The following is a 27,057-nucleotide window of genomic DNA, read 5'->3' on the forward strand; positions in this document are numbered from 1 at the left end:
ACAGGAATTAAAGGAAAATGGAGATGAAATTTCAGAATGTAACTTTTTTGGCAGATAATTTTAGCACAGTTTTTATTTTATTTTTTGTTCACCTGAGGGGTTGGGTCATGTGAAATTTATTAAGAGCCGGTCGATACGAACGCGGCGATACCTAATATGTCTACTTTTATTTTTTTCATTACTTTTACAATTTTTTTAACTTTATTTTGGGAAAAGGATGATTTTTTATTTTTACTTGAAACTTTTATTTTTTTGTAAAACTTTCTTTTTTTAAAACTTTTCCCCCCCCACAACTTCTGGGGGTCTGATACCCTTTACAATGCATTACAATACTTCTGTATTGTAATCCATTGGCTGTAATTGTATTACACACTGTAATACACTTCAGCCAGCTTGCCTGTGAGATCCAGGGGGCTGGATCTCACAGGCTCGGCCGGAAGGCAGCCAGGATGCCTAAGGAAGGCATCGGACCGACTTCCCTGACATCGGGTCCATGTCACAACAGCGCGGGTATACGATGGACACCCTGCACACGTCTGAAGCCCGCACGTGCAGTGCAAGGGTTAATGCGCCGGCATCGGCATAGATGCCCGCGCATACAGCAGGGGTCCGGCTATCAGTGACTGCTGGACCCCTGCCGCAGGCGCAGCTCCTGCACTCGCCCAATCAGGGCGCCGTACATGTACTGCGCTGGGCGTTAAGGGATGAAAATAAAAAAGAATATTACTCTGCTGCTGGTCACTTCCTGTCCTAGCTGAACACACGGAAAATGCCAAGGTAGGCCAGCTCAGCCAATCACTGGCCTTAGCTATGACCTGCCTCAGCCTGTGATTGGGTGAGCTTGCCGTTCCTGGCATTTCCAGCAGGGACCAGAGCAGCGTTAGAATGCAACAACAGGAGACCAATGGAGGTAATGATTTTTTTAATTTTTAAAGGGAGTCTGTCGCTGGTAAGCCAGGCACCTTTCACTTAGTGACGAAGGCATGCCGAAACGCGCGTTGAGGTAACGCCATCCTTGTTGGTTGACACACAGCACTTGTCTTGGTAGGTTCTCCCTTACTTTTTCTCTATGCTGCTCAGGTTGTATGGGTAGAGGGGGGTGATTATTTTTTGGATCCTCTCTCTGGACCGGTAGTTATTATTCTCTTCACCTGTGGCTCCCCATAACATACAGTGTGGTATGATTCATGACCTACCTTTGTGATACTATTTATTTATATACAAATTAATTTATTACTCACCTATACGTCAATTCATGATAATGTTGCCTGTACCCTGTGTTCATTCAGGATGGTGTTCTTTCTGTCCACTTGGCTTTTAATGATTATGTCCGTGATATATATCATGTTTTGTAATTAATAAAGTATTTATGATAATTGATAATAGTAGGTAGTCAGCTTTGTTTCTTTTATAGGTTTTGTATTTTCATGGGAGTTGGTACTCGTGATTGTTTACAGGTTGATCCTCGTACTATTGCCGCAATATGGATTGTATATGCTAATGTTAGCTTGGGCATGAGGATCCCCTTTGGTTGTTTTGTTTTTGTATATTATCCTCAGTGCATGGAAAGTTGATTTTCAGTATTGAAATGGCAGAATTATTATTAGTTATAGATTAGTAACCCAAAAGTGAGAAAAAAGGAAATTATCAGGTAACTGCTGCACATAGACTAAGTTGAGTGAGGCTTAGTAATGAGAAGCCATTTATGAAGAGAGCTGTAATTTTGTAATGTATTTCTTTTACCTTTATTGCTCCTGTCTCCTGTTTTGGGCTGTGGTCACATGACCATGTCCATGCAGCTCTATCTTATTTCCTGTGATGTTATGTTCATGGGCGTGTCAGTGATGGGAGGGTATCTAGCGGTGGGAGGAGCTATAAACTAGCTGGGTGTTGTTATGGGTGGTGCTGGAGCTGTGGCAGAGAAATGAGAAGTGCATCATGGGTATGGTTGGATACATGAACAGGAAGTGCTACATATAGAATGGAAACAAACCAGAGAGATTGGTTTACATGGGTCAGTACTAGAGTCCAAACTGAAAAAATAGCATGGAGAAGAGGTATATGAGGTAAGCAACTACTATATCAGCTAAAAATCATAGTAATCCCTTTAAGGAAAAATAAAAATGTCAAGGTGGCAGGTCTAGTTTAACATAAACTTTTAGCATTTTTTTTCAGATTTAAAACTGACTAGGAAAAATAAAGCTCTAAGAAATTACACTACTGTTTAGTCTTTTTTATGAGAAATTAAGACATAATAAAACAGGACAAAATGCAGAAAACACATAGAAGAATACAAACAAATTAAAATAACATTTTATATTATAACTGTAATGGTCATGACATTTTACTGTTGCCTAAAAATGATTTGCAGTGCTCAACGGAGTACTTTCTAGTGCGGTAGTTTCATAGTGGTTGATATTTTGAGAATGTTCCAATCCCATGGTCAATTATTTTCCTGTCTTGTCCTGTTGGATATGCAAGTAGAAAGCAGATATTTTTAGTTTAGGGCTCCAGGGTGGGATTTGTTCACCTGCAGGTCACTGTAAAATCACAAGACTCGGGCATGATCACGATAAGAGAAAGGTTGCAGGCAATTTGCAGTGGTCACAAGGGTTCCATGGTCAGAATTTGTGTTTGCCTTGTGACTTACTCCATAGGGAAACACTGAGGTTGTGCACGAATCATACTAATGCTGCAATTTTACCATGGTCTGCAAGTGACCAAATGTTACTGTGGAGCCCTAGCCAGTATAAAACCACACGGTTACTGTAACTCAGGTGCAACTACGGCTAGTTTCACACTAATGCTAAACTATTCCAGCAGCCTGTTCCCGTAGAGTTCATTGCATCTGGCATAGCAGGATACTACCTTTCCCTGTCAGAGCCCATTGTCTATAATGGGACTCGGCAGGGATCCGGCCTGTTTCCGGCATTAGTGCAGGACTCAGCCGGACAAAAAAACGCTGCTTTCAGCCTGTTTCCAGCTATGCCAAATGTGGTGAACTCCAGTAGGTGGTTCCTCTACCGGAACAGCCTGCCGGAACTGTTTAGGACTAGTGTGAAACTAGCCTAAGAATTTTTTTGCTTTGATCAGAAGGAGTGCATGTTGGAAATCTTGTGTTTGATGTGTGACTCCCCCATAGGGAAACATTGAGGTCCCATGCAAGTCATGGTATTGCCATAATTTACCATAATTAAGCAAATTAGTAAATTTTAGATAACAATAATAAAAAGGCAATGCTCTAGGGTTTGTTAAATGAAGTTTCCTCGAAGTGTGCGCTTAGTTGTCAAATACAAAAATAGGTTCCCTGAATGTTCTATGGTGTGGGGCAAATAAAGTTAACATGGAATATATTTTGTGGCTCTGAGAAACCATAAATAGGCAATAAATATGCCATCATATCTTTAATAAAGTTAGAACTCAAGATACTGAATTATAAGACCAGTCAGTATTTGGCATTAGCATTTGCAAGCCAAAACCAAGACTGGAACCTGCAAAGTATCAAGAAAAGATTTGTGCCTCTGTCTTTTGGACCTGCTCCGAGTTTTGGCTTTACAAATAGTGATAAAAAATACTGACCAAATACTGACAATGGGAAAGTGGCCTAAATCCCATAACCTTTTTTAACGAAAACCCATCACGCTGAACATACTGTCTTATCTGTGTGCATCATGTTATAGCGCTGGAGGGGCAGATTGATATACCGTTTTGTAGTAACAGATTGGATACAAAACCTCAAGCAAACAGCAGAACCATATTTCAGATATCCCCTAGAAGAAATAATCTATATTCCTCTATACAAATTCTTGTATTATGGCTCCATACAACTCAGAGGTAGTAAAGAGCCATAATATGACAATATGCATAAGACGTAAAGGCTATGAACACCATGGGGGCAATTTTGGGCTGAAAATATTTTTTCAATTGGTCTTTATTAAAAAATGTCAGCACTTTTTATTATAAAGGGTTAAAGGGGTTATCCGGGAAATAATATTGATGACCTATCCACAGCATAGGTCATCAATATCCCATCAGCAAGTCCCAGCACCCTCGCCAATCAGCTGTTTTGGGAAGCTGCAGCGCTCACCAGATCTCTGACAGGTCATAAACACACATTATAGCTAAATTCTTATAAGACTGATAAGAATATGAATGAAAATGAGTGTTTAAGATCTGTCAGGAGTTCAGAGATAAGGGCTATACATCCAGCCATTACAGCAGCAACCTCACAGGTTCACTGAGAAACTGAAAGTAAGATCCTCTGCAGATAGACTGAAGCTACTTTGTAGAACAAAAACTGCAGATTCTTTTTAGTAAAGACTAATTGAAAAAATGACTTTAGCCCAAAATGAATAAAATGCAATCGTACATAAAAAAATGTGCCCCATAGCCTTTAAATAATAATTCATTAATTTAAATAATGAATGAATAAATCAATTTGGGCTCATAAATCTGGTCAAGAGAGTCACTGAATGCATCACAGTCTGCCTTGCAAGAGTATACATATAGGGTAGTCAATCAGTGAGTAGGACCATCCACTAGACTAGACTCATAGACCCAGCGCTATTAGGGATTTCACTGAATAAAATACCGTACACTGAATATTCTACAAAACTATACATTAATTTGCTCAGCTCCTCCTAATCTATAACATGCTGCCTGCAGATTGGAAAGCGGGTTCAACATGACTGGTACCCAGTCAAACATGGAGAAATTGTGTCTGCTGGGGTGGGGGAGGACACTGCATGGAAGAGGGAGGGGAGGGTGGAAGGGGTTTCAGGGGAGGCATTGTATTGTACTTGTTGTACTGTTATTTCTAACTATAAAAGTCAATAAAAATGGTTTGATTTAAAAAAAAAAAAAAAAACAGGGAGAAATTGGTTTTACCTGAATATTTAAGCTCTCACTACCCTCCAAGTCTTTTTTGCCGACATGGGGTTAAGTGTAAGTCCACAGTCCCAGCTCACTTACTTCATCTCCCTGCTTTTAGAAACAAGGAACCCCATGACTGCGGGGAAAATGGGAAGGGAAATCGCCAACCCAAATAGACTGGAGACTGTTATAATAGCCTGAAGGAAGCCAAGACTGATACACAACAGGCCATGGGATTTTAGGATTTGCTGAAATGTGCAAAAAATACTTAGGCATATGGCAAATTTAACACAAAAAATGCAATGAAAAAGAAATATCCTTTGGTTGCATAGATAAAATTATCTTCCATTCTTTCCGGTTCTTTCAGGCACAATCTTAGAAAAAAAAAAAAGCCAAAAAAAAATAAAAAATTATTAAAGGGGTTGGCTCACAAACAACATTTATCACTTATCTGCTGGATAATGATAACTCTCTGATCGCTGGAGGTCTGACTCCCGGGATCCCCACCAATCACAAGAATGGGGGGGGGCCATGTGTGCAAAGCAATAGTCATGCATGCACACTACTACAACATATACTGTTTATAGGGCTGATGAAGACAAATGAGTGCTGTACTAGGCTATCTCTGTCAGTCCAATAGACTGAACATAGTGTGCATGCACGACCAACGACCCCCAATCTCGTGATAGGTAAGGGTCCAAGCAGTTAGACCCCCACCGATCACCTATCCCGTGCATAGATGATAAATGTCGCTCATGCGCCAACGACCAGTACAACACTGAAGAATGTTAAAGTCTAAAGAACGCAGTTTTTAGAGAAATGATGACAAATAGTTATTTTGTGTTAACAGTATAATTCACTATAACATATTATGTGTGATTCAGATTTTGAAGATACACATCGTTTTTTTTCTTTTGTCCCGGCTGCAGTGAGCTATTTCCTAAATAATACACTAAATACAATAGAAAATATACTGTACAGTTTCTACTAAATGTAGCATAATATATGGTATTAAAAGAGGCAGTCCACACAGTTGTAGCCTATAGATAACGGCACTACAACATCGGACGGTCAGCTGTCATACCATTACAGGAAAGTGCTGTCAGGTGCTAAACGTCACATCATTTTTACATTTATGGGGAAGATGGAAACCCCCAATCTGGTGTACAGTGAACGGTAAGAGAATTTCTATGGGCTGTGCTGAACCCCCAACATGTATGTAGAAAAACACATTGGGGGGAGATTTATCATGAGGGGAATATTTGAAAACAGTGTCCCAGGAGACTGTGTTGCTGTAAACTGTGCCCGATTCGTCTAATGTTGCATGATGTGGTGAAACTTTAAAGGGGCTGTGCAGCCAGTAATATTGATTACCTATCCTCAGGATCAATCTGATCAATGGAGGGCCAACTCCCAGCACCCTCGCCAATCAGCTGTTTGAAGGAGGCGGCGCTTGTGCTAGCGCTACCTCTTCAAATTTACACTGCGCGTCGTCTTGGGAAATTTCGGCGGCACTAGTGTAATTACAAGTGCTTGTTCCGTTCACTTGTATGTAACAAGCATTTGTAATTACACTGCGCCGCTGCTGCAAGCGAGATGACGAGCAGTGTAATGGGGAAGAGGAAGCAGTGTCCCATGAAGCACCGCCTCCTCTTCAAATAGCTGATCAGCAGGGGTGCTGGGAGTAAGACCCCCACCAATCAGATATTGATGACCTATCCTAATGATGGGTGATCAATATTACTAGCTGCACAGCCCCTTCAAGTCTAACACTTCTGTCTTAAGAGTGTGACAATTATTGCGACTTCGACAGGCTATCCACATTCACTTTCCAAAACTGGAGTGGTGTCAAAATATGCAAAATGTTGCAAAATTATTGAACCTATTGAATCCTATTCTGTGACTTTCTGAAATCAGAATGCATAAATTCCCACCATCGACTGCTGCTTTAATAAACGTATATTATACTATCATCTGCACAGAAGGTGTTACCTGCTCTCAAAAACACATTATAAGCATTTTTTTTTTTTCTACACAGGACTGGTGCTTGGATGTACAGCTGAGGAAATTAACACTTATTAACACTAAACTTTTTATTAACTTTTGACTAGTTTAACCATTTTTGCTGCAATGGGACCTGCGGTTGCCCTGTGGCAGCAAGGGGGTTAACAAAACAGTTTGCCGTATCCCGTCTCGGTTTTTTACGGGACAAATGGAGTCTCAAAACTAGTCATTGTCTTTAATTCGGTGAAAGTCTTAGTACTCTCTTTCAAAGACGAATGATCAGAGTTCATGCTTTCCTCTAAGTTGTACTGTCTTGTTTTCCAGTGCTTCCAGCCTCTCGGGGCCTCGATCAGCACGCTGCTGTTTAATCCAGTCGGAGGTGGCGCTGGAGTCATGAAATGGCTATCGCTTTCTCCAATTTCATTTACATTCTCCACGAGACTTGCAGCATTAACATTCTGGGGGATTACTTCTGTAACACTGTTGTTAAAAGACAACAACGGAGCCTCGCAGTCATCAAAGGAAGGGGGAAAACTTTCAGGCACATTCAGGGAACTTCTTTCTCTGACAATATTGGATTCTTTGTTAGTAGTACTGGCAACATTACACCAGCTTCCTATGTCGCCTGTAGAAGGTGAAAAGTCTTTATGCTCTTTATGCTTTAGACCCTTAAGATAGTGCTTTTTTTGGTGCATCCCAAGAGCTGCAGCGGTTTTGCAGACTTTAGAACAATGGAAACAAACAAAGCCTTTGACGCTCTGTTCTGCTAAATGTTTTTGCTCATGGTTATTTTTTGTACAAAGATATAGGAACTGCTGGGAGCAAAACTGACAGTCATATGTTTTTTCCCTAGTGTGAATCCTCTCGTGCTTCTTCAGAGTTTCATGTAACATAAAAGACTTGTTGCAGTACTGACACGTGAAGCTCTTTACAGTCTGGTGGATGCGTTCATGTTTGTTTAAATTCCCTGGGAAGGAGAAGCACTTTCCACAGGTCTTACAAGGATAGGGCTTCTCCCCCGTGTGGCATCGCATGTGCACTTTTAATGTTGAAAGATTCCGAAAAGATTTTTGACACAGTTCACAAAAAAACGGTTTGCTGTCCAGTTGCCACTGTGCTGCAGCCATTTCCTCCACCCTATCCGTTTTCTCATGGTCTTTGTAATCTTCAGTCTCCAGAGGTTTCTCCTCTCTATCTTCTTGATCTTCAGCATCTCTAGAAGAACATTTAATGTCCACTTCAACATCCTTCTCTTCTTCGCTGATATCCTCCTCGACAAATCTAGGTCGGCTGTGTTTTTTCTTTTTCTTAAGTTTTCTGAATTTCTTAAAGTGCTTAGATTTCTTTTTAGGTTTGTAGTTATAGTAAGGTCGCCATGGTTTGTCAGACACATCCTGGTCACTAGCGTCATCACACATCTCTTCCATCTGAATACATTCTGATTTACGGAGTCGAATGGAGCTCCTCTCTTTCTTGTCTTCATCCGATTCTTGCCTTACTTTCTCTGGTTTGGGCTCAGAATGCCTTGGTCTTCCGTTTTTCCTAAAAAACAGTGATGAACCAGAGATTTGTCTTTTCACCAAAGCTTCACTTCCAATTTTGACTGTGATCTGGCAAAGAGGCGCAATGCCACTGTTTACAAGAGTTCCAGGTAACGCTGGTTTTGCTATGTACGTTTCTGTTTTATTTCCTTCCTGAATTACGCTTTTGTTCTTTTTATATGAAGTGGCAGGTTGTATGTATTCTTGCCTATCCTGGTGAGATTCTCTTGCCCTGCTCTTTTCTGGTTGCTCTTCCTGACTTGTGGACTTTGTCTGTGTAGCTTCAACATTATTTCCCTGATGAGTATCTTCTCTTTCTGGTGATACAATGGTTCTACTCTGTTTCCATCCAATTCCATTTGTGGCTGTACCTCCGGTCACAGCATTTCCATGCATTATCACAGACGATACCCTACTGCTGTGCATAATCACAGAAGGTGCCGACTTGCTAGTGTTGATAACAGAAGGAATACTTTGACTATCAGTATAAGAAGAACAGGCTTCACTGTCACATTCTTTCGGCATGGAGTCTAAAACTTCACTGGAAGAGCTCAAATTCAGGGCAGGTAAAACATTAGCATTTTTATCACACTGTATTATGTTAAATGACCAAGAATCCTGGTTTGTGGTTGCAGCATTTTGTGATGCTGGGTCTAGTGTACAAGCAAAGCTTTCCTGGTTTTCCAAAGCAAACGGCTGAGAGATCATTGGATTTTGAACAACAGTGGCCATGTTAAATGAATTCTGTCCTTGGAAGTGGATTCCAGGCTGTTCTGTGGAGTCATTTCTAGAGCTATTCAAGGAAGCCCTTTTACACTTCATTGGCAAAAGTCGATATAGTTTGTAGGGATAGATGCTAGATTTCAGGCCTCTATTGTTTGCTTTACTGCTCACACCTAACCTTGGATCAATTCCATGAGAAGATTTTTGATGATTTTTAAGGATGTAATAAGTCATAAACGTTTCCAGGCAGAATATGCACTGATACCGTCGATCCCCTGTATGCCAAATTTCATGTTTAGTTCGATATTCTGCTAAGGCAAAAACTTTGCTGCAATAATGGCAAGGATAAGATTTCCTCCAGGAGTGGACATTTGAATGACGTCGAAGACTTGAAAGGGTGACATAATTTCTCTTGCACACAATGCAAACATAGAATATTTTACCATCTACTATCTTCACAAAATGGTCCGTTGCCATTGAAGAGCCATGCGGAAGGCCGTTCTGGTCCGAGGCTCCATCAGCTGATGTAACCTGTGAATGGCTGCTGTGAAACCTCATATCTTTTTCTGTATGAACCACTTTGAAACAGATTTGTTCATGTCTCTGTAAGCGTTTGAAATGTGCAAATTCTTTGCTGCAATTCTTGCAGCTAAATGTCTCATGAGGCCTTTTAGGAAGTCGATAAAGTGCATTTTCACGGAAAGACTGAGGGACAGGTGGGTTACTTGGTGGAAGTGGCAGTTGGAGGCTTTCATTTTCCCTTTGGCTATAGAAATGAGAAGGGTTGGTTGTTTGGTCTGTTGAGCAGCTAACATTATTTGTTGTAGCACTGCTCTGGACTATGGTTTGGGGCATAAAACGCTGAGGTTCTATCACAGGCATATTGCCAGTAGATGACGGTTCTTGGATACCAGGAACTGTACATGGTGTGGTGCTTTCACCATCCCCTACATGATTAAGCTTTTTGCTGTGATCAAACACAGAGTCTCTCTTATATGGAGCATCCCCAGGAGACACTGCATAGGAATGCTCAGCCAAGGTATTAACAGGCTCGCCATCGCTGCAGACACCATTATCACAGTTACTTTTATCATTCTCTCCTTCAGAAGGGCCGTTAGTCTTCTTAAAATTTGCTCTCAAGTCAAGAGGAGAAAATCCATTGACTTCAGTTTCCAGAATGGAAAATGCATTGGTTATTCTTGGTCCACTAGCAACTGCAGGGTCATCTCCTTTTTTATCTACAGTTTCTGATTTCATACCATTCTCTCCTCGATAATTCGCGGGCGGTAATGTTCCCTCAGTTTCTGTTGAGCATGTGACAGACAAACATTTTTTGGAAGTTTTAATATTTTCTAAAAATGTTATTCCCAGTTTTTTACCTGCATCTGCAAGATCGCTAAGCATATCCTTTTTCTTTACTGCAATCTTTGAGCTGTAAATAAAATTCAGTATCTCTGTAAACGTGTCGGCTTTAAAATCTGTTAGTTCCAAGACATGTCCTTGTATTAAGATGCTCTGGCTCCGGAACTGATTCCTAAAATACAGACTTGAGGCTGCCAGTATATTCCTATGAGCCTTGAATTTGGTGTCCTCAACCACGATGGTGACATCACACAAGAATCCTTGCATGCGCTGATCATTTAGACTGCAGAGAAGACTCTCTCCGTGAAGACAATCTGCTAGGTCTTCGGAAGTGCACATTCTGACTTAGGCATGGAAATCTGAGAAGACAGAAACAAAATATATTTAGTTTCCATAAAAATGACTAAAGACATGTCAACATACTGAGGGGGTTGTTTCATTTGTACGTAAGTGAAATGTTCATTTGCAAAAAAAACAGCCATACCCTACAAAGCTGCAGCACCCTTCAGAACCATGCGATTTTCTGTTTTTGCATTTTCATTTTTCACTTCCTGCCTTCCAGAAACCATATTTTTTTATTTTTCCGTTCACATAGCCATATGAGGGCTTGTTATTTGTGGGACATGTGGTGCTTTTCAATGGCACCATTTACTTTTGCATATAATGTAGTGGGAAGCTGGAAAAAAATTCCAAACAATGTGGAATTGGAAAACAATGCAATTCCACAACAGTTTTATGGGTTAAACTGACCTGTGCCCTTCATTCTCTGGGTCTGTACGATAACAGCAATATCACATTTTTAAAAAGCTTTTCTTGTGTTTAAATACTGGAAAAAAAAAATATTGGGAAAATAATTTTTTTCTTTTCATCGATATATTCTGACCCACGTAACTTTTTTATAGTTATGACTACAGAGCTTTATGAGGGCTCATTTTTGGCGGGATGATCCGCAGTTTTTATTGACACCATTCAGATTTTTTATTTCCTGTTATGCCATTTGCCATATGGGATACATTTTAATTGGCATTTTTAGACGTGGCGCTGGCCATGCTGTTAAAATTTGCTATTGTTTATTTTTTATTCTAGGAAAAAAAGTGGTGATTTGAATTTTTATATATTTTTATTTTATTTTACCCTAGGTGACTATAATATACGATCATTAAACTGCATCTTGTATTCTGTAATGAATATCCATTACAGAATACTGAATATTCCAATGCAGTGCTGCCACCTGCAGGCCTGCATTAGAATATACTAGTAATCGGTCTAGAAACCTTGTACGGTCTCAGGCCTATTTCTAGTACAGGCCACCTTCACTGATCCCAGCCAGAGGAAGGTGGCCCGGGCCGGAAAGTGCATGGTTTCTAGTTCTAGTGCTCCCAGATGTCATGGTCAAATTTAAGGGGTTAAATGCCTGTAATCAGCATTACCGCCAATCGCAGACATTAACCTCTGCTGTGTAAAACAACAGCAACCTGGCGGTTATGGTGCCCGCGAACGGATGCAATCTTTAAAGAGCGGTCTTTTACATGTACGGCGGAAGTCCAGAAAGAGTTAAATGGGTTGTCCCACGAAAAATATTCGACAGGTTTTTTTTTTAAATGAAATCCATCTGTATAGCGCCACCTGCTGTTTGCTCTTTTTCTAATATCTCTGTCCCACTCACTGAGACGGAAGCACATGCTCACTTCCATTCTTCAACTGCCACCAGCTGCAGCAGAAGGGACACACCCCATAAGTGACCGCTTGAAATAAATCTAGCAGAACAGTTGAAGTGATGAATGGGAAGATCTCGGGATCCATGTGAGGTACAGGGCTGGTTATAATATTGTTAAAGACATTGTCATGTACTATATGATGTATGCTTATTTTTTACATTAATCATGGGATAACTCCTTTAACGGGGTTCTCTCACTTCAGCAAATAACATTTAACATGCAGACAAAGTTAATACAAGGCACTTACTAATGTATTGTGATTGTCCATATTGCTTCCTTTGCTAGCTGGATTCATTTTTCCATCACATTATACACTGCTCGTTTCCATGGTTACAGACCACCCTGCAATCCATCAGTGGTGGTCGTGCTTGCACAATATAGGAAAAGGCACTAGCCTATATGCGCTCCCATGGTCCCGGCCACAAGAGAGGCTGGCGCTTTTGCCTATAGTGTGCAAGCACGACCACCACTTATGGAATGCAGGGTGGTCGTAGCCATAAAAACAAGCAGTGTATAATGTGATGGAAAAATTAATCCAGCCAGCAAAGGAAGCAATATTATTATTTATTATTAAAGCGCCATTCATTCCATAGCGCTGTACATATGATAAGGGGTGCACATACATAATATAGACAATTGCAATAATCATAAACAGGATGAGTTACAAAGTGGTACAGAAGGAGAGAGGGCCCTGCCCGTGAGGCTTACAATCTACATGGTCTGGGAGAAGGACACAGTAGGTAATATGGATAATAACAATATATTAGTAAGTGGTTTGTATGAACTTTCTCTACATGATAAATGCCATTTACTGAAGTTAGACAACCCCTTTAAGTTCTAAGTTACATAAGACAGAACCCCATCTAAAACCTTTCATGACATTAAGAGGGAGATTTATCAAGATTGGCACTTTCTGTCTTCATATCCTCCGTGCTGCTGGAGGATGCGCCTAACTTATGAAGAGGTAAAGGTCTGGTCATAAATTAGGTGCATCCTCTTACAGTTTGTGCGCCTAAACAGAAATCTAGCTGCCATAGATTTTCTGGCTTCATTTTCTCTAGAAAACTGGTGGAACTGAAGATAAATTAGTCTCGGGGCATTGGCCACACCCCTTACTCACCATTACCACACCCCCTTTTGGAAAAGTGCCGAGAGTGGCATAAAAAGAGGCACTTGATGCCTAAGGTTAAATATCATGTTTTGGTTAAACAGATTTTTTTTATTTTTGATTTTTTTAGTATCGTCATATTTAGCTCTTTTTTAGGGCTCGTGCACTTAACCGTATATATTTTGCGGTGCGCAAGAAAATACGGATGACATCCGTGTGCATTCCGTATTTTGCGGAACGGAACAGCTGGCCCCTAATAGAACAGTACTATCCTTGCCCGTAATGTGGACAATAATAGGACATGTTCTATTTTTTTTGCGGAACGGAAATACGGAAACGGAATGCACATGGAGTAACTTCTGGTTTTTTTGCGGACCCCATGAAGTGAATGGTTCCGTATACGGTCCGCAAAAAATACGGAATGGACACGGAAAGAAAATATGTTCGTGTGTAAGAGGTCTTATTGATATATGTCGTCACATTTACTATTTTATTTTATACCCCAGTCTAAGGGGACATTCACACGACTGTGTGTAATCCTTTTCCGAGTTGCGGTCCGCAAATAACGTAACCGTGTGTCCGCATTTTGCGGACAAATGACTTCCGTATGTCTTCAGTTTTTTACGGTCCGCAAAAAACGGAAGAAAAAAAAGAGAGAGAAAAAATATATAATTATTAAGGCCTTCAAAAATATGGAAACGGATCCACAAAAAACGGATGACATACAGAAACCATTCCGTATGTCATCCGCAATTTGCGGATCCATTGACTTGAATGGGGCTGCGGACCAATCTGTACGGACAATAGTCGGACATTCTTCATATTTTTGTGGCGGAATAGAAATGCGGACACACGGATGCGGACAACATACTGAATGTTGTCCGCACATTTTATTCACCCATAGGAATGAATGGGTCCGCTTCTATTCCACGAAATGCGGAACGGATGCGGATCGGACGCAGAAAAAATAATACGGTTGTGTGAATGTACCCTAAATAAGAGGCCTCTAGGAGTGAGATGTGCTAAATTTATTAAAGGGCTTCTGTCAGCCCACAAGTAGGGCGGCTACTTGCTGGTAGCAGCCGCATCCTCCGCTGCTAATGACGCCCCCTCCGCTGTGTGAGTGACAGGGCCAGGGAACGGGATCGTTCTCTGCTGGCCCTGTTTGAGAGCGGCCGCCTCTCAGTGCGCCTGCGCCGATTAAAGACAGGTACGGCGCAGGCGCGATATTTTGAATTCAAACAGGGCCAGCAGAGAACGATCCCGTTCCCTGGCCCTGTCAATCACACAGCGGAGGGGGCGTCATTATGAGAGGAGGATGCGGCTGCTACCAGCAAGTAGCCGCCCTACTTGCTGGTAGCAAGGTAATTTACATATTATAAAACTTGCTTTTTAACAAAATCTACAGAACCAAAATGAATATTTAGCTTATGTATAGGGAGCTCGCAGTGTAGGGATTATTATTAACCAAAAAAAAAAACGCTTTAGTGGGCTGACAGAAGCCCTTTAATGGGGTTTTCCAAGGGTTTTTTTTTTTTTACTGATGACCTATCCTCTGGGTAGGTCTTCAGTATCTGATTGAAAGGGGTCTGGCACCAGGGGCCCCCGCCAATCAGCTGCTGAGAAGGCCGCGGTGCTCGCAGTAGTGCAGGGACCTTCTCTCAGCTCACCAAGCACAGCACTGTACATTGTATAGCGGCTGTGCTTGTTAGCAGCTCAGTCTCATTCACTTCTATGGGGTTGAGCTGTGCTTAGGCCATGTGAGCAATGAACGTGACATCACATGGCCTAGGAAAAGCTGGAGAAGACCGTGGAACTACTGCAAGCATCGCTGCCTTCTCAAATAGCTTATAGGCGGGGGGCTTGGATGTCAGACCCCCACCGATCAGATACTGATGACCTATCCAGAAGACAGGTCATCAGTAAGGCTCAATTCACACGTCCGCAAATGGGTCCGCATTCGTTCCGCAATTTTGCGGAACAGGTGCGGACCCATTCATTTTCTATGGGGACGGAATGGATGCGGACAGCACACGATCTTCAGGTCCGCAGCTCCGCAAAAGATAGAACATGTCCTATTCTTGTCCGCAGCGTGCGGACAAGAATAGGCATTTCTATAGGGGTGCCCGGCGGGTGTGTTGCGGAGCCGCAATTTGCGGGTCCGCAACACACCACGGACGTGTGAATGGAGCCTAAAGAACTCTCTGAAAGCTCATTAAATAGGTGCAGGCCTTTTGAGAAATTTGTCTCAAACTGTGCTGTTGGCGTACAATATATGCCGGCTATCTGCTGACACAGACTTCAGTTACAACTTATGCTGTTTTTTTGGTGTAAATTATGGTAAATTTACTCCACTCAAAAACAAATATTTGAAGTGTTGCTCTTTTTTTTTACCTTGTTCCCTGTAATATGGATATACATGGCCCAAATTGTTGATACCGTTCCATTTAAGGGGTGTTCCCATCACATGCTAGGATATGCCCCACCTCTGGGACCCGCACCTACAAAAAGAACGGAGCGGGGAGCGCTGTGGCTGGAGGACCCCGTATTTCCCGGGATCCGTCCACCACCAAGCGCTGCTCCCATAGAAGTGAATGGAAGCGCACCGCGCACGTGCGGCCCCTGCTCCCATTTATTTCTATGGGGCAGCCGGAAATAGCCGAGCCAGCGCTCGGCTATTTTCAGTGGCCCCATATAAATAAATGGAGGGCAGCTGCGCATACGCAGTGCACCCTCCGTTCATTTCCCCGCTCCGTTCTCGTTGTAGGTGCGGGTCCCAGAGGTGGGACCCACACCTATCAGACAATGGGGGCATACCCTGCCCTCATTGTATGTGATGGCAAAACCCCTTTAAAGAATGAAAATCCCACAAAAATCTATGAAACTGGCATGTACTCCTAGAAAAGACTGAAAATAATTTGACTATAGGGACATGTTAAACTAAAGTGTGTCCAGTATTTAGCATAACAGGTGTCTTCAAACTTGTAATCAGTCAGTAGTTACTGTGCTGTTTGGTATCATGATGGGTACCACACTAAACATGGACCAAAAAAAGCTAAGGAGAGAGTTGTTAAAGGTAAAGGTTATAAGACCATCTCCAAACAGTTTGATCTTCCTGTTACTACAATTGCGCATATTATTAAGATGTTTAAGGTCTACGGGACTGTAGCCAACCTCCCTGGACGTGGCCGCAGGAGGAAAATTGATGACAAATTGAAGAGACAGATAATACGAATGGTAACCAAAGAGCCCAGAACAACTTCCAAAGAGATTAGTGGTGAATTTCAAGGTCAAGGTACATCAGTGTCAGATCTTACCATCCGTCACTGTCTTAGCCAAAGTGGACTTAATGGAAGACGAACGAGGAGGGAAACCGCTGTTGAAAACAACTGGAACCAAAATTGACAAAATGCATATTGACAACCCACAAAGCTTCTGGGAGAATGTCCTTTTGACAGATGAGACAAAACTGGAGCTTTTTTGGCAAGTCACATCAGCTTCAAACCTGAGACAGCTGGAGCAGGAGTGGGTCAAAATACCTGTGGACGGGTGCAGAAGTCACAGAAATCACTTGATTACAGTGACAGCCTCAAAAGGTTGTGCAACAGAATATTACGTTAAGGGTAACATCGTTTTTATCCAGGCCATTTTCATTCATTTGTTTTATAAATTATTCTAGTGAACCACAATTCAAAAGCATTGTCTGATTTTCATTAGTTGAATTTCAGTAACTTTTTTATTTATTAATACTTTTGGCAGTTTCAAGTTTTTTCAGTGACCATTGTGGGTTTTTCTTTCTTTAATGGAAGGGAACCAACTATTTTGTCTACGTGTGTATTAGTGCATTTGACACTAAATGTATCTGTGCCAGGCAGAATCTCCAATGCTGGTACAGATTGGTTCAGAGAGGTAAACGCTTGTATTTTGGGGTAAAAATGTATTTATATTTGTTTCATTTTTTATAAATTTTGTTTATCTTAAGACACATATAAAAGGGAAACTAAACCACCAGCAGGCTGTTATGCAGCTGGGGTTTAGGGTCCCTAAACTGCTTGTATCAACCCCTCTAACGCCTGGAAAACAAAATAATTCAAAGTAACTATGAGAAGAGTCTAGGACTCTTCTCCAGTAGCACTGGGCGCATGCGCAATGCTTCAGATACACAGTGTGCCAGAGCTTCCCAAACTTTTCTCCTTGTAAGTTTGAATATTTTGTACCTTCTTACGCAGGGACAGATAGGTTTGATATGGGCAGGTTTGGTCCCCTAAACCCAGCTGCATAGCGACATGCTACTGGTTTAGTTAACTAGGTGACAAGTTCCCGTATTGTACACTACTGGGACTTAGGGTAGCAACCATTTGCAGAATTACAGCTACAGAATTGTAAATGTTCCTAGTCAACACTTTAGGTGCTTTTCCAGGGTGAATTTGAGAAATAGAAATCGTTTCAATCAAGACGAAATAAAATCTACTAATTTGGAACGACAAAAAAATAGACTAAAATAAATTGCACTACCGGGACATTTTTTACAACTATTGGCTGGTTCATAGTTTGAAAAATATACAGTATAGCAAAAGCAAACAGCATAACATCAGAAATGCAGACAAATGTACTGTATATGGACTGACGGCACATGATATGAACTGATCAAAAAGATCCAACGCATAGGGTCAGGCCATATGAACAGTCTGCTGCTCATAACTGGTATATCAATGCAATGTAGATATGGTGCAATGGGACTCTCGGAAATGGTGCACTGTACAATGATATCATTGTCCCGTCACTGCTATAGCACTGGATGCTATCAGAGGCTCCTGGAGCCCTAGGGATTCACAGGACTGACAATACATGTTTTTATTGGCCTTCGTAGGTGTCTCAGTGACGGTTCAGAAATCTTCTCAGCGCTATGCAAGATTTCTCGAAGTGAAAATATGACAATGATCGCACAAGGGTTTTACTTATTTGCTTCTACTTAATTAAACAACAAAAAAAATCAAGAAAAAAAACACACAATAAGGCCCCATGCACACGGCCGTTGTTCACAGCCGTGTGCGGGCCGTGGAACCGCGGCCTGGATCCCTTCCTGTGAGCTGGAGCGCACGGCGTCACTGGTTGCTATGACGCCGTGCGCCCCCTGCTGCCGCCGCTATACAGTAATACACTGGTATGATCTATACCAGTGTATTACTGTACTGTGCCGGCAGCAGGGGGCGCACGGCGTCATAGCAACCAGTGACGCCGTGCGCTCCAGCTCACAGGAAGGGATCCAGGCCGCGGTTCCACGGCCCGCACACGGCTGTGAACAACGGCCGTGTGCATGGGGCCTAAGGGTGGGTTCACACTAGCGTTAGGGATTCCGTTATGGCTTTCCATTATAACATGGTTATAACGGAAAATAACGAAATCCATAAGACGGAAGGACGAATCCGTTCTTCTGGCCTCAGACTTGTATTATGACGGAATGCAAAACGGAAAGAGCAGGACAGGACTTTGTTTTCCGTCTTGCATAATGAGACTTAGGCGGATCAGTTATGCTTTCCCATAGACTTCTATTAGGACGGAGAGCAAACGGAATGGCTTTTAAAGACTTCCGTTTTGCATTCTGTCATAATACGAGTCTATGGCCAGAATAACGGATCCGTCCTATGGATTCCGTTCTAACCATGTTATAACGGAAAGCCGTAACGGAATCCCTAACGCTAGTGTGAAACCACCCTAAGGCTTCTTTGGTATCTAGGTATCTGTTAGCTCTATAGATCATGGTTTTATCTTGGATTTGCAGTGAATTTTTGGTAAAGAAAAAAACGTGTAAAAAGTCATGCTCATAGTTTTTCCTGTGGTATAGGACCACAGTTTTATGCTAAAGAGAGCAAAGAACAAGCTGGACCAGGGCTGATATCAAGACATCGGGCAGCTGTCATAATTAAATTCATTTCAATTTCAAAATCATTAAAACAATGTTTAATCTGACTGGACAACCCCTTTAACTTAAATTATATTATTAATATTCGTAAACGGATTGTTCACCTCTTGGGGTCTTTCTGCCTGACTTGAGGAAGGAAGCATGCTTACCTGCTCCCCGCCCTTGGGTGCCACCCCCTTCGGTCCCCTGCTGGTACTGCCCTGCTGCGATCTCAATATGTCAACATCCGATTTGACGTGGGTCACGTGTTTCCTGCAGCCAATGACTGACTGCAGCCGTGCATGTCCCCCATGTGTCACATTACTGGGTCAGTGACCTTGTGGCCAGTCACTTACCAGCATCAAACCAAATGTTGATATGCAAGATTGGGGGACATGTTCTATTTTTTTCAGGGACGGGCAAGCGGACATATGGATGCGGACAGCATGCAGTGTTCTGTCTGCATTTTTTGTGGCCCCATTGAAATGGATCTGCATCTAATCTGCAAAAACTGTGCATGCAGAAAAAAAATAAAGAAAACTCTTTGAATGAGAAGGTGTGTCCAAACTTTTGGTCTGTACTGTATATCAATCCCCTTAATCAGTATTTTGTGGAAGCAGGTATCTCACAGGCCTCAATCAATATTTGGTGGAAGCAAGTATATAAATCCCCTTAATCATTATTTTGTGGAAGCAGGTATATCACAGACCTCTATCAGTATTTTGTGGAAGCAGGTATATGAATTCACTTAATCAGCATTTTGTTGAAGCAGGTATCTCGCAGGCCTCAATCAATATTTTGTGGTAGGAGGTAGGGTTGTTGCAGGTATCGAAATTTCGATACCCAATCAATACTTTTGTCCCGGTATCGATACGATACCGGGATTTCCGTTTTTCGATACTGGGCTGCGCTTCTGCGCAGTCTAGTATCTCTGAACATGAGCGCGCTGCTATTGGCGCGCTCATGTTCTCTCAGCAACACGGGGAGAAGGAAGCTGTCCTCCTCCTCCCTCCCCCCTGTGCTGCTGCCGCTGCCACCAATGAGAAGAGAGGGGCGGTCGCACTGCGCCACCAATGATAGGACTATTCCCACACAGCCGCTCCGTTCGCCCGCAGTGCCCCATTACTGTCTCCTCTCCTGCTCTACATGCTGCTGATTACTATCGGAGCGATGTGGAGGAGACATCAGCTTCACTAGTGGGCGTTCCTTCTCCTTGCTCTGCGATTGGACAGCGCTACAGCCAGGGAGAAGGAACGCCCACTAGTGAAGCTCATGTCTCCTCCCCATCGCTCTGATAGTAATCAGCATGTGGAGCAGGAGAGGAGACAGTAATGAGGCACTGCGGGCGAACGGAGCGGCGCCCAGGAATAATGGTGAGTGCTGTGACATCGCTGGGCGCCGCTCTGTGTAGCCTGATACTTAGTCTCGACCCAGGAAAAGTAGTCAGTCTTTAACACAATACAGGAGGCGGGTGCTGGCAGCAGAATTGCATTGCCGGCACCCTGCCCCTGACAGGGAGCTGCGATCAGCGGCAGTTAACCCCTCGGGTGTGGCGCCTAAGGGGTTAACTGCCGCTGATCTGCCAGTACCCGCCTCCTGTATAAAGGGGTAATTATCATTGGTGGTGCAGTGTGCCCCCCCTTAACCCCCCAGTATTAAAATCATTGGTGGCAGTGGCCACAGGGTCCTCTCCCCTCCCCCTCATTGGTGGTGCAGTGGCAGCTTCTGATCGGAGCCCCAGCTGTGTAAGCCTGGGGCTCCGATCGGTTACCATGGCAGCTAGGACGCTACAGAAGCCCTGGCTGCCATGGTAACATACCTGATGCTGTGTGCACAAAGCACAGAGCAGCAGGGACAGTGTGAAGTTCTATTCACCCTGATCCCTGATAGAGATCTATCAGGCTGAATAGGACAAGAGATGAAAGATCCCAGGTTCTAGCCCCTAAGGGGGGAAATAGTTATTAAATAAAAAGTGTAAAAAAAAAAAGTAAAAAACCCCCACCAAAATATGAAGTATAAATCACCCCCTTTTCCAAATTTCACATATAAAATATATAAATAATAAACATATTACATATCGCCACGTCAGAAAAATCCAAACTATTAAAATATAAAAAAAAATCTAGGTGGTGAACGCCGGTACAGAAAAAAAAAAAAAAAACTGCGTGATTCGCCATTTTTTAAAATGCGGAATGCACGTGGCTTTTTTGGTTTATTTTTTTTCGCGTGGTATCAAATGGTATCGAGTATAGCAATACTTTTTCATGGTATCGAAACCGAATCAAAAATTTGGTATCGCAACAACTCTAGTCAGGATTAAGTGCGGGTGAAAGGGACCTTTTTCTATAGACTGCAATGGTTTACGGCTGCAGTCCATGGTAAAATTTCTGTGTTCCTATTAAGCCCTGTCTGAGACAAGGCTCAATAGGAAATTTATTATGGCGCACCTGTACAATGCGGTAATCATCCACCGGCTATGGAGCCCACTGCTATGTTTAAAGCCCCATCATCTGTTCTGCATGAACTCATTTTCCTTCAAGATACAGTGGGATGCGAAAGTTTGGGCAACCTTGTTAATCGTCATGATTTTCCTGTATAAATCGTTGGTTGTTACGATAAAAAATGTCAGTTTAATATATCATATAGGAGACACACACAGTGATATTTGAGAAGTGAAATGAAGTTTATTGGATTTACAGAAAGCGTGCTATAATTGTTTAAACAAAATTAGGCAGGTGCATAAATTTGGGCACCACAAAAAAGAAATGAAATCAATATTTAGTAGATCCTCCTTTTGCAGAAATCACAGCCTCTAAACGCTTCCTGTAGGTTCCAATGAGAGTCTGGATTCTGGTTGAAGGTATTTTGGACCATTCCTCTTTACAAAACATCTTCAGTTCATTCAGGTTTGATGGCTTCCGAGCATGGAAAGCTCTCTTTAAGTCACACCGCAGATTTTCAATTATATTCAGGTCTAGGGACTGAGGTGGCCATTCCAGAACATTGTACTTGTTCCTCTGCATAAATGCCTTAGAAGATTTTGAGCAGTGTTTAGGGTCGTTGTCTTGTTGAAAGATCCAGCCCCGGCGATGATGTTGTAGGTCTTTGGAGCTGGTCTGTGGGTTGACTCTGACTGGTCTCACCATTCGTCGCTTCTGTCTATCCGAGATTTTTCTTGGTCTGCCACTTCGAGCCTTAACTTGAACTGAGCCTGTGGTCTTCCATTTCCTCAATATGTTCCTAACTGTGGAAACAGACAGCTGAAGTCTCTGAGACAGCTTTCTGTATCCTTCCCCTAAACCATGATGGTGAAGAATCTTTGTCTTCAGGTCATTTGAGAGTTGTTTTGAGGCCCCCATATTGCTACTCTTCAGAGAAAATTAAAAGAGGAGGGAAACTTACAATTGACCCCCTTAAATACTCTTTCTCATAATTGGATTCACCTGTGTATGTAGGTCAGGGGTCACTGAGCTTACCAAGCCAATTTGAGTTCCAATAATTAGTTCTAAAGGTTTTGAAATCAATAAAATGACAACAGTGCCCAAATTTATGCACCTGCCTAATTGTGTTTAAACAATTATAGCACACTTTCTGTAAATCCAATAAACTTCATTTCACTTCTCAAAAATCACTGTGTGTCTCCTGTATGATATATTTAACTGACATTTTTTATCGTAACAACCAACGATTTATACAGGAAAATCATGACGATTAACAAGGTTGCCCAAACTTTTGCATCCCACTGTAACAACATAGAGAAGACCGAAGAAGACTCATTAATACTGGGGAGCCTTATGAACAATTCATGAGTCTCTTCTCCAGTGCACTGCGTGTCGCAGTCAATGAACCTCTCACGGTACAGGCCTGACCTTGCTTTGTTTTCCAAAAGTACATGAAACCTTTGATAAATGAGTCATGCTTGGCACAGCTCTGAAGCTCCACACAGTTGCATGTGCTGAGCGACATCTTTTTCATTGTATTTACACTAGAAAGCTGTTGTTACTACGCTGACAGAATCTGCCTCACCATGCCTCATGTATTTAGCGTTCCCGTGGCGAAATGCAGCAGCGGGTCTTTTTTAAAATCACTACTGCAAAAACCGCCCGATTTGGGCTGTTTTTTCCTGGTGGTATTGCTACAAGAAATCACAGCAAGTCTTTAGCAACTGTTGAAAGCTGTAGGTAAACCCGGCAGCATAAACTAACAGGCTGCGGCGCGCAGCAAGTCATTTTATGTGACAGGCTTTACTGTCTTTTACCACAGAGTGTGAATAACATTTCTGAAAATGTTACCGACTTCAGTGCTACTGTACAGAGCAAACAAAATCAACAGAAGCAAATCCACAACACTTACACCACATGCGAACCTACTAATGATGAGCGAATCGGTTCATACCGCTATGTACGAATCCAATTCGTTCGTCACAGTAATTAACCTTAACACCTTTTTCTGGGAAGTCTTTATCACCTACTGACTCCAATTAGGATAATGGAATCAACACCTTTGACCCAATGCTCGGTATAATTACCAGATGTGGATTCAGTTACATATTTATTCCCAGAATTTTTGTACAGTCACTCAGAATTGAGAAAGCTCGTTGGAAGAACGAGTGAAACGTTTTCAAGAAATCTACAGTACGTCCAGTTGCCTTGATTTATTCTTTACAGATATATCTAGTTTAAAGTATGTTGGCACAGGCCTCTTAATAAATTTGGGACATCTCCATTCAGTCCGTGCACCAGATATTTAAACCTACATTAGCTATGGGCTTGCATAGATTTGAACTATGATTTACTGACGCATATGATAAAATTTGCATCATAATTTGCTACTTTTTTCTGCCATAATATTCAGATGGCCGTATGCTGTCCGCAAAAATGCGTTCTGTTTTTTTTTTGCGAACAGTTCAGCATATCTGCAAAAAAACTGATTGCATTCCGTTTTTTTGCTGATCCATAGACTTCAATAGGGCCATGTCCTGTATTTCACGGACAGGTATAGGACATGTTTCATTTTTTTGCTGAGCCATGCAATGGAAGAAAAGGGCCCCATGGAAGTGAATGGTACAGCATCTAATCCGCAAAAAAACGGATCCGCATTTTTGCGGACAGCATGTCTGAATTAGCCCTTTACTGTGTGCAAAAAATGGCAGAGGAAACACCACAAAAAACTGCAGGTGGCAAAAAACACCTGTGCATTACTGGTCAAAAAAGGCCTGAACCAAATTTGTGTATGAGGACTAGGGATGAGCGAAGTGAGCTTTGGATCCAAGATCTGAAGTCGCTTCACTCCAAAATTCGTTTTAATGTTGTACGGAGATCCGTCTCCGTGCAGCATTTAAATGTATGCACTCCGGCGAGGCAAAGTGAATTATCAGCATAACAACTTTGGGATTTGATTATTGAACTTGAAAACCATTTTAAAAGAGGTAGCCGCAGTCAGCTTCGGTACCGATTGGTACCTCTGTAATGCAGCCAACTTCGGAACCAGGTTTAAAAATAGTTTTCAAGTTCAAGAATGAAATCCCGAAGTTATTATCTGAAGTCTCACAAGACTTTGATAAAACTTAATTTGCCTCGCCTGAGACCATACATTTTAATGCTCTACGGAGACGGATCTCCGTACAGCATTAAAGGGATTCTGTAACCAGAATTAACCCTATTAAGCTAGCTGACATTAGCGATGTGCTAAACCTAACTAGCCTAATCCGACTTTTATCTATGCCCCCGTTATGCCAAAAATATAACTTTTATTATATGCTAATTAGCCTCTAGGAGCCTCTTGGAGGAACGGCGACAAAGGTGGGAGAACGGAGCCTCTAGGACCAGGAACAATGCCCCCCCCCTCTCCTAGAGGCTAATTAGCATATTATAAAAGTTAGATTTCTGGCATAACGGGGGCATAGATAAAAGTAGCACATCGCTAATGTCAGCTAGCTTAATAGGGTTAAATCTGGTGATAGAAACCCTTTAAAACGAATTTTGGAGCAAAGTGACTTCGGATCTTTGATCCAAAGCTCACTTCGCTCATCCCTAATGAGGACCCTAACGCACTCTGTACTAATAACCTACCGCTCTCGTCCTGACACTTCCCGGGTTCTCCGCCTGCCTCTGTTCTTCCTACTACTCTAATGATAACGTGTTGACCTCAGTCGTGTTGACACATCACTGCTGTGGCCAGCGAATGGCTGCTGCAGTCACATGTCCTTGTTAACAAGTCGTTGTTGGAGCTGGAATGATGTCTGTGGAAAATCCACTCGTGTTTCGTGTTTGGTCCGTGTGTTCATCATGCGGATTCCATGGACTCTGCTCAGCTGAAAATTAATTTCCAGATTATCTACTACCCAGGGCCGGTGCTACCATAAGGCAGACCAAGCGGCCGCCTTAGGGCGCACCCTGGGGAGGGCGGAAAAATGTAACATGGAGGGGGAGAAATGTGACATGGGGGTCTGATGGCTGACATTGGGGGCTGATCTGAGGTCTGATTAACATTGGGGGTCTGATTGCTGGTCTGACCTGAGGTGTAATGGAAAATATTTTTTTCTTATTATCCTCCTCTAAAACCTAGGTGTGTCTTGGAGGGCAAAAAATATGGTCCTTAAACCAGCCATTGTCTGGAGCAGAGAGAAGATACCCGAACCACAGAGAGGAGAAGCGGGGGGGGGGGGGGGGGGGGCGCCAAAATGTAGCTTCGCTTGTGTTGGCAAAAATCCTTGCACCGGCCCTGCTACTACCAACCATCCATGGAAAACCACTGACAGAGCATGGATGCCACCCGTGTTGTGTCAGTGGTTTTTCATGGACCCACAGATTTCAATGGGAGTGTTTCATCCACGTCCCGGACCAAAGCGGTGCACATCTCCACTGAACCACGATCAATGGAAAACCACCGGTGTGCGAACAAACATAATAAAATCAAAGGCCATGTGTGCTGTCCGTGGAGAAAACGGACAGCAAAAGTCTGTGATTCACTGAAGTGTGAACGAGGCCTGATCGGTAAGGGTGCGGCTACAACAGGACCAAGGATTGCATTGTAGCCATAGAACTGAATAGGCTTGCAGTACGACTCACAAGTTTGATGCAACCCTAGAATCTCAAAATAAAAATAATCAAACCCTTTTTTTGTCATTCTAGGGTGGCGGTAAACTTTTATGTTGCACTGCGACCTCATTCAGTTCTATGGCTGCCCTGCGACACCTGTCGCACCCAAGATCGCAGTGTATCCCCAGTGTATAGGACCTGAGAAGCATCAGAACCGGATCAGTGGGGGGCAGAAACCGTAATACTCATCTATTATGTTATAGCAGTGTCCTCTCAAAAATTCTAGGTGGATGGACAATTCTACATCCTGGGACCCGTCGCACTTGAACTAGATTCACACATGACGCTGCCTATAAAGGAAGGGCTTTCACTAGACCGAGGCTGAAGCCATACACATCAGCAGAGAAGAAATCAGAAACTTCTGTACGAAAATGAACAGGTTAAGACGGCGAATGCTGGCACCAGCAGCAGACTGGCAACGGTTAATGCAGAGGCCCAAAGACGGGCAGTGCCAGCTCATGCCACACTTCCTGACTGCATACAATAAGGAAGGCCTGGCTGATGGGGGAGAACTACAACCCCCATTATATTATAACATCTGCCCAGCATGCATTCTCCATGATATATCCAATGTGCATAGGGCAATGTATGGAATGCCACACAATACAAATCCTCAACCTGCAGCAGTGCCATGCACAGCCCTACAGCTGCAATGCCAGCTGCCCACTGCCAGGCCTGTCCACCCGGCATGCAGCACTATGGCATGTGGTCACACACGAAATATGAC

General features: G+C 42.6%; 1 protein-coding gene across 7 annotated transcripts in view; it reads right to left on the reverse strand.

Moving 5' to 3' along the window:
* Window positions 1–2,212: 2,212 nt before the first annotated feature.
* The window catches only part of ZBTB38 (zinc finger and BTB domain containing 38), a 48,376-nt gene continuing 23,531 nt past the window's right edge, over window positions 2,213–27,057 (reverse strand). For all 7 annotated transcript variants that reach the window (XM_044292388.1, XM_044292383.1, XM_044292385.1 and 4 more), the window contains exon 2: window positions 2,213–10,861. In XM_044292388.1, the coding sequence (XP_044148323.1) occupies window positions 7,074–10,841 (3,768 nt within the window). In that variant the 5' untranslated portion in view covers window positions 10,842–10,861 and the 3' untranslated portion in view covers window positions 2,213–7,073. The remainder of the gene's footprint in view (window positions 10,862–27,057) is intronic.

Source organism: Bufo gargarizans, chromosome 4, assembly GCF_014858855.1.
Source record: "Bufo gargarizans isolate SCDJY-AF-19 chromosome 4, ASM1485885v1, whole genome shotgun sequence".
Taxonomy (NCBI): domain Eukaryota; kingdom Metazoa; phylum Chordata; class Amphibia; order Anura; family Bufonidae; genus Bufo; species Bufo gargarizans.